General features: G+C 44.2%; 1 protein-coding gene across 3 annotated transcripts in view; it reads left to right on the top strand.

The window, feature by feature from the left end:
• LOC306739427 (pre-B-cell leukemia transcription factor 1-like) overlaps positions 1-20,191 on the top strand; it is a gene marked incomplete at its 3' end in the record, with an annotated part of 55,181 nt that extends 34,990 nt beyond the window's left edge. Inside the window, exons 3-9 of one of the 3 annotated variants that reach the window (XM_079221444.1) lie at positions 7,799-8,043; positions 9,818-10,008; positions 12,056-12,191; positions 13,692-13,851; positions 16,672-16,784; positions 17,685-17,774; positions 20,096-20,191. In XM_079221444.1, the coding sequence (XP_079077570.1) occupies positions 7,799-8,043; positions 9,818-10,008; positions 12,056-12,191; positions 13,692-13,851; positions 16,672-16,784; positions 17,685-17,774; positions 20,096-20,191 (1,031 nt within the window). Of the gene's footprint in view, positions 1-7,798; positions 8,044-9,817; positions 10,009-12,055; positions 12,207-13,691; positions 13,852-16,671; positions 16,785-17,684; positions 17,781-20,095 lie in introns of all 3 variants that reach the window. The other 2 variants (XM_079221445.1, XM_079221443.1) reach the window with 2 other exon arrangements.

The raw sequence follows: 20,191 nt of genomic DNA, 5'->3' as shown, positions 1-20,191 counted from the left end.
GAACGTAATTGGAGACAGGATTGCAGTGGATGGAAGCTGGGGATGTGTGGTCGAAAGCCTTGGAAAAAGCTAGTAAGTAGACCTTGAGTTTAGATAATTTTATCAAAGTACTGTTACAGAGATCAACAATGAACTCCCATGCTCAAGAAAAGAATATTTCTGCAACACAAAAGTAAGTTTTCTTTTGCGGTCTTAGTTTTTCTTGGGAGAGAATTTCCCTCTAGAAATTGGAGAAAGGAATTGGTCAAATTTCTCGCAGCTCATAGACGTATGCAACCTGTGTGGAGAGTATAGCAAGAAGGCAACGTATTGATTTTAAAGGGTCACTTGCCAAAAATGGCTTTGAAGACGTTGACGGAACAAGGCATGAAGGCTGAGCCTGAGGCCAATGGTGTCACTTCATCCTTCACGCAGTGAGATTACATAAAGCCGACCATTCTTCTATAGAAAAAAAGTTGCTTTGAAACAAGTGTCAGACGGAAGTGAGTGATTTGAAATAAAAAGGCATTTTTCATGTAAATTTCAATTGGAAGTGTGTGTCCACTGTAGCGGAGGCTGTGCGTGCATTAAGACTGGCCCTAAGGCCTTGGTGGACCTAATTCTAATTACCTTCATTAGTGGTATCTGCAGATGACAGCGTGTGCGCGTGTGTGTGTGTGTGTGTGGGTCGTATTTCTTAACAAAAGACTATGCTGCGTCTTTCTCCTCTGAACTGGTGGTTACAAAGCGGAGGGGCCACATAGCGGATGAGATGGCAGCGCGGAGCTTTAATGTGAAGGCTGTCAGCTCCACTCCCCTTGGTTTTCACCCTCTGAAGAGCACAAGGCCTTATCGCTTTAATTGACTCTTTATCTTTTTGTTAATTTCCCCTTTAGTGCAATAGCTCCCGTTGTACCGTTTTGATATGTCATTTTACATTGGCTTTTGCATGACTTACAGGAAGTGGCTGTATAGATTATCATATTTCATAAAAATGTTTTAAAAAATGGCAGATTTCTTTTTAACAACACTGTTAAGGAGCTCAGTTGCTTCTTAATTGTCTTCATTGTCCATTAACCTCTTTGATATTGTCGGTGAACTTTTTCCCCTTCAATGAATTACATGACTTTGTGTCTCCACTTTAAAAGAAAATGTGGTAAAATAATTGTGTTCTTTGCACATCCCAAAGCTATTTTTGTGCATGTCTAATAAGTTGTGTATAATTTGATAGTGCTGGCAGGAGTTTAAAGACTTGCGCCATTACAAAGGCAAACAGAGGGGACTTAAGGAGAGCAGGATTTAACAGTTTGATGCCTGTCGTCTTCCTCCTGGTATATGTTGGTTCTCTTTCCATTCCAGTACACTTGCGACTGTATAATGAATTATGCCGATGTCGAATTAGCATGTAGCTGTCGCTTCGGCGCTGGTGCCTGCCTTGTGACAGGACCACCGTAGCACAGGCTGGCGTCGAGAGAGGGGGCTTCTACTGTGATTTATTAACTGCCGAAGCCACAATGAAGTGTGCCCACTGAAGCACCAATGCAAACAAATAGGGCCGGGGCTGTCACAGTAAATTCAAGCAGACAGGACGACCGAAGCCTGACCAGGAAGGGTTAATTATGCAAAAGCATTTGGCTTTCATCAGACCCGCTGGACTGTCTTGGAGGATGGGCTGAATATTCGAGGCAAGATTACATCATGACTCTGTTTGGAAGAGGTACGACCACGTGCCGAAGGTCGCTGTTGACACTCGCGATCAGACCCGTTTATTTTAATAGTGTGCTGATTTTATTTGATAACTCCACAAATGTATCACTCCGCAGGGATTTTAAAAACTCTTCTGCAATTGTGTTTAATACATGGGAAGCGATAAAAACATTCATTATTCAAATCTGGTGTTGACACAGATAGGTTGTGCACTTGACTTTTTAAGTGTCAGCACTGCATATGCCACCGTTTTATTTGTGCAAATTCCCAAACTTATGTAAAGCTAGCTACATGTTTGTACAATTGAAGAAGAACAAAATACTTGTACCACAACTGATGCTAATGCTAATATTACCTAAATATCAAATAATATTTGATAATAATATGGCGCAAACTCTTTCAATGAGTCCATAATCCTTCCTCACATTACTTTGGCGGTGTCATGATTATCTGGTCGGCACGGCTCGCTAATGTTCACCATAGTGCGTGAGCAAAAACGATAGCCTAGCTAGCCTGTAGGCTACATGACGTTTGATGTCAAACAGAGCATGAATGAATAGCCCTGCTGGGTACTAGCCTTTTGTTTTTAGCCATGATGGTGGTTGCTGCTAATGCTAACAACCTGCTTCCTCCCACCAAAAAAACTAAACCCTTTTCGCTGCTGCAAACACAGGAAGCATCACTTCCTGTGCACCAGAGGCTTTTTATTTCACAGGAAAGAGCAGCCTGACACAGCAACATTTTTAATAAGCCACAATTGGCTGATTGCTCAGCAACATAACAGCAAAACTGATATGAAACCATCAAAGGGTTGTCACTTTAAAGTCTCGTGCCCTTTGCCTTTTCTACTCAAAGGGCTCTTAGAAAATGTCACGGCAGGCGTTGTTGATCTGCCTGGACACGCTGTCACCTGACTGGCATCGCGTGTCACTGTTGGCCGACGCTCCCCGTCCTGCTGCCGGTGATGTAACACTGCAGATCACATTTCAGCGTGTGGGTGCAGAACGGAGGGCCTCACAAAAGGTGTCTGCCAGTTCGAACTGAGGTGCCCAATCTCTGTCAGAGGGCTTTACGTTTGGCCGTCCATCTCGCTAACTGTGACAGAACAGCCCAACATCATTAATTAAACATCAGGCTCTGCCCCCCAATCATCCGATCGCCACGACAGGCTGCCATGCCAACAGTCCCTGTCGACATGCCTTCGAAATCTAGAAGGGGATTACATATGGTAATGGTTTTTGACAGCCTGCCATTTGCCTCCGTTAATCTGATAGGATAAGATATCTGGACTGCAGAGCATGGTGTGCCGTAACTCTTTTGAGTCGGATATTGTTATGCCACGGGAAGAAAAAAAAAGAGGAAAAAAACTGAATAATTTTGAAGATGCAAGCAGTGTCCTGGAAGAAATCTTAATCCCCTGACAAGCTTTTGATATCCTCCCAAATATTGTTACTGACTCAAAAATGTATTTTTAGACCTGGATCTTGCTTGTACTTGCTGTCAATTTTATTATTTCTCACACTAACTTCTGTCACGAGATGATGTGACTATCTGCAACGGACCGGAGTCCTTCCCCCAGTGACGACGTTTTACCACGGAGGCTAGTTATGACGCCGGCCCAGGGCTGGCAACCCACTTTTTATTTTGCCACGCTTCATCCCCCTAAGAGAGTTTGTTCTACGGTCTTTGTTCAATTAAGACTCGCTCCGATGCATCCCTGTTGCAAGTAGTTCAATTAATATTTTAATACCCACGCCCATCTTCATATGAGGCCGTGGGCCAATCTTCTCGGATGACTAATATATGGGGAGAGTGTTACACATGTGCTTGCTAAAAACAAGCAACGGGGAGGGAAGAGGGGGGTGGGGGGGTTTAGGCAAGCGTCCCCCTCCTCCTCCTCCAAATGGGGACGTAAATCATCCCAGAGCATGATATTCCGAGCTCATCCTCAAAGACCAAAAGCTTTCCCCCCTCAGTGAGGAAATTAAATAAATATATTCCCAGATAAACAACCAGACATCCATCTCTCCAAAAGCCAATTGCCCCAGGCTTTATCAAATTTAAATACATTATATTTATCGATTTGTAAAAAAACGGATGTTGTGGGGTTAAGTAAATATCGCTTTACTTTTCCTGTCTTGTTCAGTCGGTGATATTTCACCCGGCGACCAGCGCACCGCCAGATCTTGACCCAATCCCATTTCCGTCAACACTTATGCCGCAATCCTGCGTTCTGTGCGTTATTTTAGCGAATCCATCAGCAACCGCAACCAAAATGTGAGAATCCCACTTTTTTTTTATTAACAGAGAATAAAGTGAAGCAATAAAAGCCCGGTGCTCGCCTGCTTGCGAGAATTGCTTGTCAACAACAGGAGGGAGGAATATGGCATCGTCTGACAACAAGCCTTCTTTGAAACGCCTCCAAGAGGGAAATGGCATCCATTAGAGACGTACAGAAAATGTGTGTTCACTCAGGGGGGAGGGGGAGGGCACGCATACACACAGACAATTGTTTATCCCCAGGAGAACCTTCAATGTTTGTCTGCGGGTGGCTAAGTAAGTTCACCAGTACTATTGGACAGGGAGTGCCCAGCAGACCCAAGGCTCAGAAAAAACATTAGGATGAATCAATTAGGCCGCCATTAGCCAATAAAGTGGCCCTCACTGAGTCGTGTAATTATGACCCACAGCAAAGCCAATTTTATGGAGGCACATTATCCCTTTCTTTTCTTTCGTAATTTTATTTGTTTGAGATAATCCCTCCATGGTTTTAATTATGTGCTCTCGGTTCAGGGATGGAATAAATAGATCTTTGTTTGCTTCCGTCAGCAGGTCTGCAGGTTTTCCTCGACGTTGGGGAAAAAACACGTCCCATCGCAAGGCAAGAGATTGTTGCCATTATGTCTGTCGCCGTTGCAAGGATCAAACTGATTAGTCGCTTAAATTAAAAAACAAACGCGGTCGCATCCTCCCCCCGCGGGATCCACATTAACCCCACTCGGAGCGGGTGCCCATCAGATCGTATGATAAGAGGCGGCTAGGGCTGATATTATAGGCAGCAGCTACTTAGCTTGTTCAGCAGCTCAGAGGACACTGTGTAAGTGTGACAATGTGCTGTCAATGAGGGATGACAGTACACAGCCAACATGGCGTAATGCATTGTTCCTTCCTGGGTCCCTCCTGACAGATGCTCTCCAAGACAGCTGGATCAGCAGCAAGAATGGAGCTGGGATCTGGGCTGCGAGCGAGGAGAGGATGTGATACGCGGCTGATTAGCGCGGGTGTACACGTGTCAACAAGCGAGGCCTGGGGATCGCGTCGGCAGTTTGTGTTAATTGTCAGCTTAAGACACGTTTACCTATTTATTTCGAGGCGTATTGCTCGGCTTCGGGTACCCAGCCCTGTTGAACGTAGTCGTTTTGCTTTCCACAACCCTTTTTTTTTTGGGGGGTTCCATCTTTCTACAAAAACAAAAAGTTGGACCCAGTAGTGTTTTTTTCTTTGCCTTCCGAGAGGTTTCTCCTCAGAAATGACCTTATTCTGCAACAGGCGCTCTTATAAGACTGATGTTGGAGGTGCTTGTAGCCAAGTGAAATAAATACTTCGTGAATTTTAAGTTGGAACTTGGCAGACGTGAATCGAAGTTTCTTTTTCTTCTTTTTTTTTGGGACAAAGAATTTCCATTTTCAGTGTTCCTTTTTCCATTTTCGTTCGCCAGTCATGAGTTTTTATGAGTTTGGGAAGAAATCTAGAGCTTCCTTGCAGACATTTGTTTTTCTTTCTACCTATGCAGGTCGCAGGGTCAGGTGAAAAGCACAACAGGCCGAGTTTAGAGATCAAGGCTCAAGTCTTCTGAATCTCGGCACTGGAGTTCAGTTTAAGTTTAGTCCACCCTGGAATACTAAATGTAGCATCTTATTGTGGTCTTTTCTTCAATTTCTTTCTTGCTAGCCGCTGTTTTCCTCCTGAAAATGATTCCAGAAAGTGCAGCTCCTTTTTTTGCTCCGTGGGATTTTGTGGCGAGCTCTCATTTTAACACCCACTTTAGTCTGGTATTTATGAGGTGGTAACTATAGAGGAAAAAACTGCCTCTCCATACTGGTGAGTGCTCAGGAGCCGGGGTCGGGCGAGGGGGCCTCTGCTGATGTACGTTAACTAGATCGGACAGGCGGGTTTAAAGTTTCTGATGGGGCGCGTTTGATCGGGTCACGGCGCAGCTTGCAGTCGCGGCCGCGCGGAGGTGAGGCGGCTGTGAAGCCATCCGAGATTTCCCCCTCCGAGCCCGTCCATACATTACGGGAGTGATGAAGGAGTCTGGGTAACGAGACAGGATGTTTGTACAGTCCTGCCGTCCCGAGGGACACCCCCCACAACCCCCACACTCAATCTACCTCCCGCTGAGCCGGTGGCTTGAACCCCTGACCTCTCCCACTCGCCAACAGTTGCCATATTTGCATTTCCAGCCCACTTAAAAGGCAAGGAGGGGGCGACTACAGCAGGCCTCATTCTCATCCCAGTGACCCCCTGCCCAGGCCTACCAACCCCGGACAGCAGTCTGGGGTTAATGCACCAAGCACTCCCATTGTCTCTGAACTAATGAAGTGCTCCCTGCCTGTCCCTTCTCATTCAATGACAACAAGGCAAATGACAAATGGTAGCGTTTTAAATGGCTATCGACATGCATGGGGGGGTTTAAGTCACAGAGTGAAGTCCCGGCTCGCGTCGGCCCTGTGGCCGGCCGCCGTCGAGGCGCTTTCGATATCTACACCGGGATCAATTTGGAATGGTCGCAGCACAGCGCTCCGCACAGGGGAAGGTGTTTTATATTGAAATGGATGGTGCTCAGATGGAGGAGGAAGTGTCAGAGGCTGGGAGGGTTTTCACCTCAGAAAATGGAAGGGAAGGTGGGACTTGAGTCTTTCAAAGAATGGCAAGGGAGACCTCTGGTGGAAGGCCGAGGTATCCACCCAGGCTGCTGCTGATGAATCTCAAGATTACCGTTTATTGCACTGTGTTACAAGGATGAGGAACATGTTGTTCATCAGGGCCACCGTACTCATCAAAGCAAATATATGTGTATATTTAATATACACGAAGTAACAAGTGTACTGTTCAATGTGTCCACTTTTCCACTAATGAAATTAAACATGGGAATTAGAGATTTTCTTTTCCAATTGAAGACAAAAGATACACAAGAATATAGAACAAACAAGGAGCAACCACTCTGGCAGCTATAGAGGAGTACCATGAAAAACAGATGCGAAAAATAATGACTGTGATGATAATAGTAATAATTATAAAGGGGATGGAGGAAGAAAAACAGGGAAAACACAAAGAAAGAAAAATAAATGGATTATGGGATGGATCCAGCAGCACTGAGAATGGAGGAGTGAGGGAAAGACGTAACCATAACCCTCATAACTAAATACTGTAACTCATTGCATTTAAAGCTGCCACCTGATTTTATTTTCATTAGATATTTCCTGATTAATCAATGAATCCCTTGTATTAAATGTCCTCAGGTCCAAGGGACATCTTTCAAACGTCTTGCTTTGTCCAAACCACAAAGATATTGAATTAAACGATAACCAGAGAAAAGCATAACATCCTCACAATTGGTTGGCATTTTTGCAGAAAAAAAAAAGACTTTAAATTGACTGTTTTTTTGGGGAGGGGCTCAAATCATTGATTAATTAAATCAGCCATCCGGTTAATATTGCAGGGTGAATGACACATTTTTGGTGGGGGATTTTAGAGATTGATCCGTGGAAGATGAAGCGGATGAGACCAGAGCATTCTCATGGAGACTTTGTGTTTTCAGGGTTTATTACGGAGCCTAATGCTCCGTAATAGTACTGGAGAATTATAGATGTGTGTATAGCAGAGAGAGGTTTTCCTGATTCATTTTTCATGTACAAATCTTGTCCTCAACAAGGGATCCGTTTCCTCGTACCACACAATGTCTTTGCTACGACACACACTGCATCGCTCACACCGAGCTGCTGGACGTGGTGGTCCGGCTCTCTCCGGCTGACAGCTTGTTACAGCGCATCACGCCACTGTAGGTGTGACCTTTTTGCGGCTGACCTCTGACCTTCTGCTCTCACTGCAGTGCTGAGTATCCGCGGCGCCCAGGAGGAGGAGCCCCCAGATCCCCAGCTCATGCGCCTGGACAACATGCTGCTGGCCGAGGGCGTGTCCGGTCCGGAGAAAGGTGGAGGGGCGGCGGCGGCGGCGGCTGCAGCGGCGGCCTCGGGAGCGGCAGGGGGAGACAATACCACGGAGCACTCGGACTACAGGGCGAAGCTGACCCAGATCAGACAGATCTACCACACAGAGCTGGAGAAGTACGAGCAGGTGAGCACAGCGGACCTGAACCGACGAGACTGGCTGAGGCATACTAATAATCCTGAAATAATAATACTGATCAGGCTTTTTTTCCCTCACCAATTGCATATTTTTTTCTCCAGTCAAAGCATTTCCCATGTCACGAATAAATAGTAGTATATGATAGTAATAGTAACATAGTAACAGGGACTACATTAAAACAATAAACTCATACTTGATCCATAATGTTTGACCCTCCTTAAGTAAATCCAGCTGTATGAGGATATAAAACAGATTTTTTTTTTGCTTTGAATATTTTCTTGACGAATCAACCATATTTCCAGGGTTACCTTCCAGTTCTTGACGAAGCTCCTCCAAAACCACAAAATAGAAACTAAGACTAGAAACTTGGTCTTAATTACAAGATAGACAATAAAACTATTTGAATTGTCTCACAAAATACAACGCTACAACAGTGTTGACGGGGTGCTCTTCGCCCACAAGAACCAGTTGATAAAAATAAATAATTGAAAGTCTGTGGACGTCCCCTTAAATAAATCAGTGGATTTTCCTGTATCACTTCGTGGTTCCTGGCTAAATGCTTATGCCGAGCATTTTCAGCTGAAACTGTTTCTCTCAACGTTGATTGGGGAAAAATAATTGGGGACTGTTTTGATTATTGTTTAATAAATTTTTCAAGTAAAAGAAAACAGAGAAAGTTGTAGCTCCTCTTTCGTGAGGATTTGCCGCTATTCTTCATCTAATTTGATCGTATAGTGAGTATTTTAAAGTTTTTGAGGCAAAACAAGACATGTGTTGTCACTTTGGCTTTTTGGGAAATTGCGATGGTCATTTTTCACTTTTACACATTTTGGCATTTGTTTTGCCAATACTTTTCTTCTACAACCAAAAGATGCAGTCAGAGCACTTACAATACAAAGTCCATTAATGGCTACTTTGACATACATTTCACAGACTATTTACATCTTCGCTGAGGCAGAATCGGCCTTAAATCAACGTTTCCTCAACATGAATCCCTCTCAGTCAGAATTCCCTTCAGATTGTGTTCTCAGCCCAGAATAGTCCAGAATATGCACTATGTTGTGCGTCTCTGTGTGTTTTCCAAGTATAGTCTTGAACGTCTGCTGGGGGGGGTGATTTCCTCTCATCGCCTTCGTAAGCGACGCATTCATGACAATGGCGTCCCTTTCAGATGCATGCGAGTAAGACAGATGAACACGCAGATAGACAGAGACAAAGCCTGACACGGCTAAATCCAGAGAGAGATCGACGGGGAGGAGAGGAAATAAAGAAGAGGAGACAGTAAGAGACGCAGAGTCGGAGTGTAATATCGTGGCAGATTCACGCCTGGTGTCACACGGGCTGGATGAATGAAAAACGTTGTGGCGTGTTCGTCTCTCAGGGTGGCTGCGCTGTGAAAGTGCGTCTGAGAAGAAGAACAGCTGTCATTGGCTCCTCTCAACACTCTGCCATCACCACTTCTGTTAAATATGAAATATATCAGTGCTCGTATTCCCCTTTGGCTCTGCGAGAAAGCTTGCCCCAGAACTACATTTTCTTTTCTTTTTTTTATTTAATCTGTGACTTTTAAATACTGTACGACATTGTGTGTGCGCGTGTGTGTGCGTGTGCAGATGTGGGTTTCTGCAGTGGTGAATTTGAATATGGCCCCATTGGCAAAATTAAAGTCTTACAGTTTTTTTTATATTTATCCCTGTGTGTGTGTGTGTGCGTGTGTGTGTGTGTGTGTTTGTGTGCGTGGGCGTGTGTGTCCTCCCCACAGGCGTGTAACGAATTCACCACCCACGTGATGAACCTGTTGCGGGAGCAGTCGCGCACGCGGCCGATTTCGCCCAAAGAGATCGAGCGCATGGTGAACATCATCCACCGCAAGTTCAGCTCCATCCAGATGCAGCTAAAGCAGAGCACCTGCGAGGCCGTCATGATCCTGCGCTCCCGCTTCCTCGATGCCAGGTGTGTGTGTGTTTTCTGTCACTGCAATCAGGGCGCGTGCGCATTTCCATGCACAGGCCGCGCTCACAACCTCCTCGGCTTTAAAAAACGTTGCAAATCATCATGTGCCTCCTCTGCTCGGCCTGATATCCATTTGAATGGCCGATGTAGGAGGCCTATCATGCTATAAACATGCTGTAACACATGCCGTAATTGCTGCTTACACACACACACACACATTCAAGGCTGCATCTCTGGATGCCATTTGGACCAGCATACCCAGCACCGCTGGCCAATAAGAGTTCACCGCGTGCTCCATAGCGCTAACGATTTCCCTTTTTTAATGTAATCGCTTGTTCCTTTTGATGCGCGCTTTGGATTTGCATACATTTCTCCGAGGATAAATGTCACTCAACAGTCTGAGTTGGAGGCATAACATTTAAATGAGGCATGCGCTCCCTTACAAAGCTCCCTATCTATTCTCTTGCAAATGATTGTGGCGGTGCGGAGGGGAAGGGGACGGGAGAGGGAGAGAAGAGCTTTCACTGGTTGAGAGGCACCGCCATGCTCGGCGCCGCTGATTAATCTACTGGCTGCTGGAGCTCACGCTGTGCACATTTGCATATTCTCAAGCAGGCTTTGGAGTGCGGGACAGAGATTTTAGCACAAATCTCCTCACCGGTGGATACATGCATAGAGATTTTACAGGGTTCCCCTGCAGCTTATGCAAAGCCTTCTTCAGATGTGGCACATGCAGACATGACCTGATAGGTGCAGGAGATGGAGGGTCAGTCAACTCGTGGGCATCGGCATGTGATATCTGTCTGATTTAAAAAGGTGTGTGTGTGGGGGGGTTATGGAAGCTTTGAAAAAATATTTGCTAGTATTTTATGTGTGATCTGTGCAGCCTTGTATTTGGAGCATGCTGGGATATAAAGATTTCACTTTGGATTAACTGTGTGTTTACCATTAGACGCGGTTAGTCTGTACCTTTTGAAGTCAAAGACAATGCTCGTGCGATACTCGCTGTAAAGCTGCTCTAATTAACGTGTTTACATTAACCATGGAACAAATCACAGCATTGTTCCGGATATTTCCCCTTCCCTCTTCAAACAATGTCATGTGACTGCCGGATGTGTTTGCCACAACAACTTCATATTCATATGCTTGTTGCACTGCCCCCAAGTGGCCAAAGAAAAGGCTGCAGGTTTAAAGAAAATGAAGGAATATTCTTTTTTTCCTTTTTTTGTACAAACCCCAACCACAAACCACACAGAGAACAAGAACTGGAAATGCCATAAACCTATCTCTAAATCTAAATTGGTCATTGTTATTAAATTTAGAACTGTCTGACCAAACATGTGATACGTTTAAGTATTGGGGTTTGATATGCAATCTTTACTTATTTATATGTATTTATATATATATATGATTATCTAATTGGCACAATCTTTTTATATGTTACTTTCAGCAATAGATTTGAGTAGAATCTAATGGCCCTCTATGAGCCGTTACTGCTACTGCCACTTCGTTTCAGTTGTTCATGAAGAGCTGTAGCGAAGCGGTTCTTGGCCAAACTGTTCTCTCGAGTCCTGACAAAGTGTCTGAGAGTCAACTGCCGCTAAATTGATACGTTTCTAGCGTGGCAGCAGTTTTCCCAAAGCACAGCCTGAAAGAGCCCCCATTATTTGAAGACCAGTCGATTATCAAGTCAACATTTTAGTAAGGTATTTTTAACCACTCGTTTAGCGATTCCTGGTGGTACTTTTTATGTATTGTCGTGAGGTCAATGAAAGGCGTGAAGAAGACTTCATAAGGACTTAGGGAAAGACAACTGCTTTGAGAATGCGACTGCATTTAAACTATGCTACGTAATCATGTGACGGAGGTTATTGATGTGGGTCTGCCGTGATGCTGCCGCAAGGAACTGTGGGACAGTGTAATCTCTTTTCCTCTCGTGAAGAATGGTCTGGGGTCATTTCACTAAATCAGGAACCGTCCTAAGCAACAGCTTAGCGATCGTTGTAAACTCCACTCCTGTTTTAACTTGCTTCTACGGTTTTTGCAGACGGAAAAGACGAAACTTCAACAAGCAGGCGACAGAGATCCTGAACGAGTATTTCTACTCGCACCTCAGTAACCCCTACCCAAGCGAGGAGGCTAAAGAAGAGCTGGCCAAGAAGTGTGCCATCACAGTTGCCCAGGTACACCACAGATCAGTGCACATCACACCACACCATCACCTGTAGGAAAGCCACTGTACAGAGGACTGAGACAAACCAGATTGCTAATCCGAAGCGGCTGTGAGCGTCTTGGCAAGTAACCTAATAATACGTTTTCTGACTGTCATGGGTACAGACAGCTCCTCTAATCTTTCAGCGGTACCTTTCAGGGAGACAACAAAGGACTCAAAGTATAAATATATGCCATGTCATAAGTTTGTCGTCTTGTAATTCAAACCAGACAAAGCTATTTTTGACCAATGACTCTTTTGTTTCTATTGAAGTAACGCAGGCTAGAGACAACACTGCTGTCAAAGTTCTCATCTCATCATATAGTGGAACAAGTTTTCTTATAACACAAAAAATATATACAGTCAGTAAAAGTCAGTAAAAGTACTTCTGTTTTAAAACACATTTCTTTGTTTCATGGATTCTAAAATGAATGTCATTTTGGCTACTCATCCAAACATTTGACAAAACTATTAATTGATTAATTAAAAAAACAGACCAATAGGTTAATGAATTGTGAGTGCAATGACGGGTTACTATTAATCTGGCAGTAACTTCAAAGTCTGCTTTATTGTCAATTTCTTGACCAAACTTACAAAGAATTGAAAAAAAACGTTTCTCTCTTGTCCAACAAATAAAGTGAATACAGATAATAAAGTGCCAATAGATTAAAAAAAACATTGAGACAACATATATGTGAAGAAAAACTAGCATCCTGAACTTGCCAAACATAAAAAAAAAACTCTTGAGATGTTTGTGCCGTAGCTGCTGACGGGCAAAAAGAAGAGTCCAATATTTAGGCCCCTTGTTTGTTTGTTTTCCATTTTTGCATTCTAGCGCTCAAGTTGTTTCAATCCCGTGAGAATTGATAATAAGGGAAGCAACGCCAAGGTAAACAGCAGTTTGTGTTTTGAATCCATCATTTGGGAATGGATTGTTTTCTCAATTGGTTTCATTAATTTATACCAAATGATTTGAGGATGCATCTGGGCCTGATTGTGGAAGCTGCTCGGCGGCTGAATGATTTGTAGACTTTCCGTTTCTTGGCCATAATAAAGGAGATGTTTACCTACTCTGTGTATTGGAAACTTTGCAGGATTGATTTGGTTTTCATTTTAATGTTGTTTATCATTAGCGCCGGGATTACCCCCCTGGCGTCATCTGGGAGTCCATTAGCAGTAATGGGTGTTAGCGGATGTTGACTGATTGGTGCGTGCGTGAGTTCTGATGATAGCTGCAGTCATGGTGACATAATGAGACTGTTATTGGCAATCATTCCATTCTGGCACTAATGTGGATTCGCAGCACCACTCTATGTAGCCCCTACCTCTCCGCAGTGTTACATGCCATTACGGCTAAGCTAAAAAAGACCACCCTAATATCTCTGAATGCTTCCCCCTCCCAAATGTGGTGAGGCTCTGTGTGTTGAGATTTCTTGAGCATTAAACTACTTTCTCTTGTTTGTCTGCTCAGGTTTCCAACTGGTTTGGGAATAAAAGAATCAGATACAAGAAAAACATTGGTAAGTTCCAAGAAGAAGCCAACATGTACGCTGCGAGAACTGCCGTGAATGCGGCTAATGCATCCTCACATGGAAGCCAAGCAAATTCACCCTCAACTCCAAACTCTGCAGGTGAGACAGGAAGTCCCTGGCTCTGATCAGCTATTAGACATGTACCTCCTCTCTGTGCATTACTACAACTAAACAACTATTGCAGTATATCAGTCTGAGGCTATTTCAATGCTGGTGCTGGTGATTTGTAAGGCATGAACGAATTAGGACTAACAAAAAGGCCGTTCTCGTACAAGGGACTATGCCTATCACTTGTTAATGCACCGTTATTATATTGAATAGGTCACCTTAACAAGTACAACCACACTTCTAGAGTAAAGCTATGTCAGAGATAAGCCAACCTGAGCCCCATGCCAAGTCTCCTTATGCTTACTGTCCTTTTGTCTTCATCTCAATTAATCCTATTCTTCATGTGTGACTATTTAACTCTGTTTCCATCATGTTCTGCTGTACTCACATTCTAAGGATAGTTCTGGGAATTTTTCTGTCCTTTTCTTATTGTCAACAAATCACATTAAAAGACAAAACAACAATAATTGACTCGACTAACAAGTCATCTTCTTTCTCTGTACCATAGAGCTCCATTGTTGTCCAAAAACATGTGAAAACCATCAATGAGCCATACTGTTAAACCGAATTACCAAGAACATGGCCACTGTTTTTTTTTTACATCACAATACAGACAATCTCACATAAATTCTATGTAAATAGTCATTCATACCAAATCCGTGTAAATAGTACCCCAAATATTCATTATCTTTTGCTTCTGTTTGGGTAACATTGCAAAAAACTACAGCCCCATTTAGGGAATTCACATAACGTTTTTAAAACTGACACAATATAACTAAGATCCAGGATTTGTTTATGTGTAGTAAAGTTCTTCATTAAATTAATACATTTTGGTCTTTTTATGAAACTTGTTGACAGTAAAAAAAAAAAGAATATTGCTAGCCTCATCTTTTAAAGCTACATTCCATTCTTTTGAGGAAGTTGTGTATTTACAGTCTCACCAGGAGTCAGAACAGGAAACATGTTTAACCTAGCATGGAACAAGTATGGGAAGCAGAGGAAAACATCTAGCTTCGATCCATGAAAAGTGAACAAATGTACTCTTAGACCACTCCAAAACTGATTTGTTATCATGGTGTGCCAAGTGGTCACAAAATAAATTCAAAGGTCTCACAAGTTTTGTTTGAAGGTTCCTCGCTAGGCTAATCACACCCTGAGCCGACCACTGAATACTTAAAGGTGCTAAATTACAAATTCAGAGCATATCTATGATTGAGGGATTGCCTCCACACAGCTCTCAACATGGCGACAGCTAAACTGGTGGCAAGCAGCTAACGATGCCAGGAGCAACAATAGCACAAACAGACAGACCAGCTACGTAAACAAAGCACAGAGAAGCTTGCATTACAACACACAGAGTACCACTCTGTTGCGTTTTGTTATTCTTATTTTCCTGTAATTGTTGAGTGATCTCTGGTATAAGAAGTTCCTTTTTTATCTTACAAATTAATCTGTTTTGTTGACATTTAGTCTTTCAAAAACAACATTTTTCACTTAACAAGTTGTTGGTCTTAACCGCACCATACATTACATTTATTTAACGACAATAACATTAAAGGTTGCCCATTTCCTTTTTGGGGTGATGATGATTTCACAAAATATGGCGACAAATATTTGAAGTTTTGTTGTAAAATCTCAAAAGAAATACATTGGCACAGCCCAAACAATTTACTACTTTGCATGAAACACAAATTGAACAACAAATGTGTTCCAACTCAGAACTTCATAACAGAAACTACAAATATAAGTTATTATAAAACACTGTCTTACCTGCAGCTATGCCTACACAGGTAATCTTCGTAATCTTTAGTGCCATTTAGTTATCTTTCCTCAAGCTGTGTGTCCAGTCACCATGGACGGTCTCACAGCTTCAGGGCGTCAGAGAGAGCCCGGGTTATGATGGCCCTGTTACCAGCTGGTTCCTTTATAGCTGATAGATCCAGTTGTGTCCCGACGGACGGCGTGAAGCGTGAATGCCAAGGTTAGCAAAACTAGCACGGCTCTCACGCCACCGCCGCTTCTCCTTCGTTCCCAGAGCCAACAAACGTCTCACGGCCATCCTGTTGCGACTGCTCTCTGGACACGACCTGGTCCAAACGCGCGTTATCGTCCCCCAAACATGTTTTTTTTTCTTTCCCCAAAGCTGCTTAGAGATAGCTGTTTAGCCAGCTGCTAGCTAAACGAAGCCGCCTACTGACACAAGGGCGATGTAGCGTAACGTCAGTCACGTAACATATTTCTATTTTTGAGTAGCTTCATATATAACATTCTAAAATGTCTTAACACAAAACAATTAATAATTAAAGTAATTATAATTTGTATTTATTCATACATTTCATAGTTCATAGCTGTCGATCTGGGTGAGCACACATTCTGCCACAGCAATACCATTTATTTACTTAGAAAGTTGTTGTTTGCCGCTACACTGATGCTCTGAATTTTGAATTAAGCACATTTAACTCTGAAATGAAATCATATTAATACTTTGAACTTGCGTTAGTCAATAAAGAGCCTTTGGACTGCTTTTGGACTGTAGTTAGCTTCCCCATGAATAACCAACATAGAAATAATCCCTTCATTTGGCGGCCAAAACCTGTACCACCACCCCTTGTGTCAGACTACAGCTATCTCTTCTGCCCTCATGTGTCCTTTGGTTTCCTCTAAAATGGCCGCATTCCTCTCATCTAATAATCTGGCTGCTAGCTAACCTCTGCATGGTGCCCCTCCAGGCTGCCACCTGGACCGGCCGACTTGCTTACGCTGCTTGCTCTCTGTCTCTCTGTGATGCGACTGCTCCCTCTCTCCTTTCAGGTTCTGGCGGCTCTTTTAACATGTCAAACTCCGGGGACTTGTTCATGAGCGTGCAGTCTCTCAATGGGGACTCGTACCAGGGGGCTCAGGTGGGAGCCAACGTGCAGTCACAGGTAGGGCCGCGAGCTGCACAGCAGACGATACCGGGGCAGACCCAGCTCACACCCCCTGTAGACATTTTGACCCAGGTGTAACGATTATCATGACTTAGAAGTAGTCGTATTCAAGTCATATCAGAACCCCAATTAAGTCCACTGAGCTAGTTCTAAAGTGACATTTCATCTAATCAAGCTAATTTGAGGCTAGCAATGGTGGTAAATGGTGGTAGCCATCTTGAAACAGGGTGTGAACACTCTCAAGTCGGAATACTAGCGGGTTTTCTTGTTTACTTCTTATTATTTCATTTTGTCTGAAAATGTCTTGCTAACATGAATTTTCAGAGCCTTGCAGGCATGAAAGCACTCATTTTGGGTTTGTTGCTCTCACATGATTGCCCCACAGATTGATTCTACTTAATTTCCACGGCATGTTTTTTTTACCCACGATCATGCACAGTCACATTACAGTACTTCTACGTCCCCAAAAGGGGAACTAACCCAACAGTTAAAAAAACAAACACTTAAACAAAAACCTAAATGGAACAGAGCCATCATAACACCCGTTGGCTTTCCTGCCATGGCCAGTTAAAATGTCCGTTGTGAGAAAACAAAGGGCTGTACAGGCTTGTACTGGCTCCACCACAGAGCGCCTTCACAGTCTCTTGGGCAGGCTATTCCTCACAATGTGTTGACCATGTGAATAGTTTTTATTCTAACAAGCAGAAAGCTTACGTTTTGTTCTTCCTCGATTTCCTTTTTTTTTGTTTGATTGGACGCTGTCGTCTCCAAGGATATACTCGCAGCAGTGTACCCTTGTCATCCCCCTCGCCGTCTTGTTATCCCTCTCTCTTTGCTCTTGAGCTTCCCTTGTGTTGACTCTGACCTTGCTTTGTTTGTTGTCTCTGAATGTTTCAGGTGGATACCCTTCGCCATGTTATCAGTCAGACAGGCGGATACAGTGAAGGACTCACAGCCAACCAGATGTACAGTCCGCAGGGCATCAATGTAAGGATTCTCTTTTTTCTCCTCCTTCTCCTTCTTCTTCCTCTCCCTCCCAATTATTTCAAAGCCATGGGGCTCAGAATGCCACTTAGTGGGACTTGTCTCTGCTCCATGGTCACCTAGTTGATTGCCTGTATAGCCCACGCCACGGGCAGCGCACTGCCCGGCCAACGCAGGCATGTGGCCTGGCCACACACACGCAGAGCCGCCGTCTGAGCCTGTCACGTCGGATCAGGTCTGCCGCGGCACCTGCAGCCACGTACAGTCAGCCCGCGAGCCAACTGCACAAACAGGTGACACCTTCTGCACTGGACTTCAAATCCCCTCTGACCACCTGACCTGTGATTAGCAGCCCTGGGGCCGGAAGCTCCCATTAAAGACAACGCCGCCGTACCACAAAGAAAAGAAGAAAAAGAAATACCTCACGCCACTGGAAACAACTCCTCGTGTGCCATAGGGGTGCGTTCCCCCTCGTGTTTGTCTTATGTTGTGTGCAGAGTTGGGGGTGGTGGGGGGGGGGGGGGTTGGGGGCGCGCCCGCTGGCGGCGGCAAACAGTGGGGAAATTCACAGCGACAAGCCGTGTCGTAAAGGGGAAAATCGATAAGACAGACACAAGGAGAGCAGAGTGTGGACTTGGGACAGCAATCCAAGCGCATTGCTCAGATCATGTTCCTGCCACACTAATGGCCCTGACAGCGAGCCGCGCTGCGAGGACGAGGACGGTCACAGCCGCGGCTCGGCTCCTCCGCTGTCGCCGTCGTGCCTCAGTGGCCATATGATAATCAGATGAAATGTCTCCCCCGTACAAAAACATGTATGTGTATTCAAATGGGCTTCCCGGCTGCCTCGGAGCGCACCCCCGCAGCCCGCTGTGCCGGCCCTGAGAGGCCGCTAACGTATGCAGGCCCCGTTCTCTCCCAGTCCTTTGACCTCGCAGATACGGTTCTCCTTGGACGCCTGCTTGCTCTACCACATCTTACACTGCCACAGTATGCTGTGTTATTCACTTTCGTTGCCTGTAAAGAAGCCTCGCAATGCATAATGGAAGAGCGGGATATCTGTCCGCCCGGCTGTTTGCCCTGTGATTTATGGAGCTAAGGCTAGTAAGTTACGAGTTCTGGGTCTCACTGCAATATGCGCTCCGCAGTTTTGTTTGACAATGATATTTTTCCAAGTGGCAGTAATTTCCGTCAAAGTTGTCAATCTTGTAGGAGAGAGCTAAATGTCATCTCAACCTTGTCTGGCCTGTTTAGGGCTTTAATTCAGAGGAGCCCCAAATGGATAACACAGTAAAGATGCTACTATTTCAATTTTTGTTCCTTTTTTTAAACTAAAGAAATAAATCAGAAAAATGCCACTGCAACCGCCATAGAAGTCTCACTTTTTGTTTTTTGTTAATGAGATAGACATGCTGTATCCAGGAAAATAGTTTTCCGGACATCTGAAGACGGAAGATTTCATGAGTGAAGAGCAAATGATGAGAGAGTTTAAGAAACTATCTTATCTGAAATCTTACAAAATGACTGGGTAATGACTGAGATGATACATAATGCGTGCTGTGGATGATTACAGCCGTGATTACAGTTTTGAAAGTCAGACTTTCTTCGATCTGACCCCTCCACTTTGTGATTACACACTACCGTCTGCCATCTTAAATAACAGGCTTTTTTTCTCTTTTTTTTTTTAAATGAAAGGCTGTCGAGGACCATTTCCAGTTATTCTGATGGCTTTAAACGTACTATTAATATCCTAAATGCTCTCTAACAGGCCTGTCTCTGGTAGGGGAAAGGCCCTCCATTGCTCTTATTGTATGTTAATTCCTGCTGTCAGCGTCACAATTAGTGCACATGACGTTGATTGTACATGTTTTGTTTCGGGGGGTCTTTTCATAAAATCCACATATATTATTCATATTATTTCAAACGAAAGTGACAGGAATTTATGTCGAGACAAAACCTCGCACAGCTTCTCGTTTTTTCGTTGTTTTTTTTTTCATTATATGAATTTGAGTGTGCCGTGAATGACGGGACGGAGACTGTAATTCACTCCCTTTCTGCTTGGTTGAAAACGTGGTTTTTATATTTCTTTTATGTCAGTCGTGTTCTGAATTATTAGCTGTAATTCCAGCCAGGTTAGCTGCTCCTCCGATCCGGGAGGCAATTTGGCTTAAGGCTGCGTATATCCCAGCATTCCGCGCTGCGCCCGTACACTACCTCGCCCTCGGGACCTCGTACCTCACTGTGTTTTCACCCGGCTGCATTGAGTAATGAATGTGAAAGTAATGCTTTTTTCCTTTTTCTTTTTTTTCCGTTTCTCTCCTTAGGCAAACGGCGGCGGCTGGCAGGATGCTCCGACCCCCTCGTCAGTGACTTCACCCACAGAAGGACCCGGAAGCGTTCACTCTGACACCTCCAACTGA

Source organism: Taurulus bubalis, assembly GCF_910589615.1.
Source record: "Taurulus bubalis genome assembly, chromosome: 7".
NCBI lineage: Eukaryota > Metazoa > Chordata > Actinopteri > Perciformes > Cottidae > Taurulus > Taurulus bubalis.
This window is presented reverse-complemented; position numbering and strand designations above follow the sequence as displayed.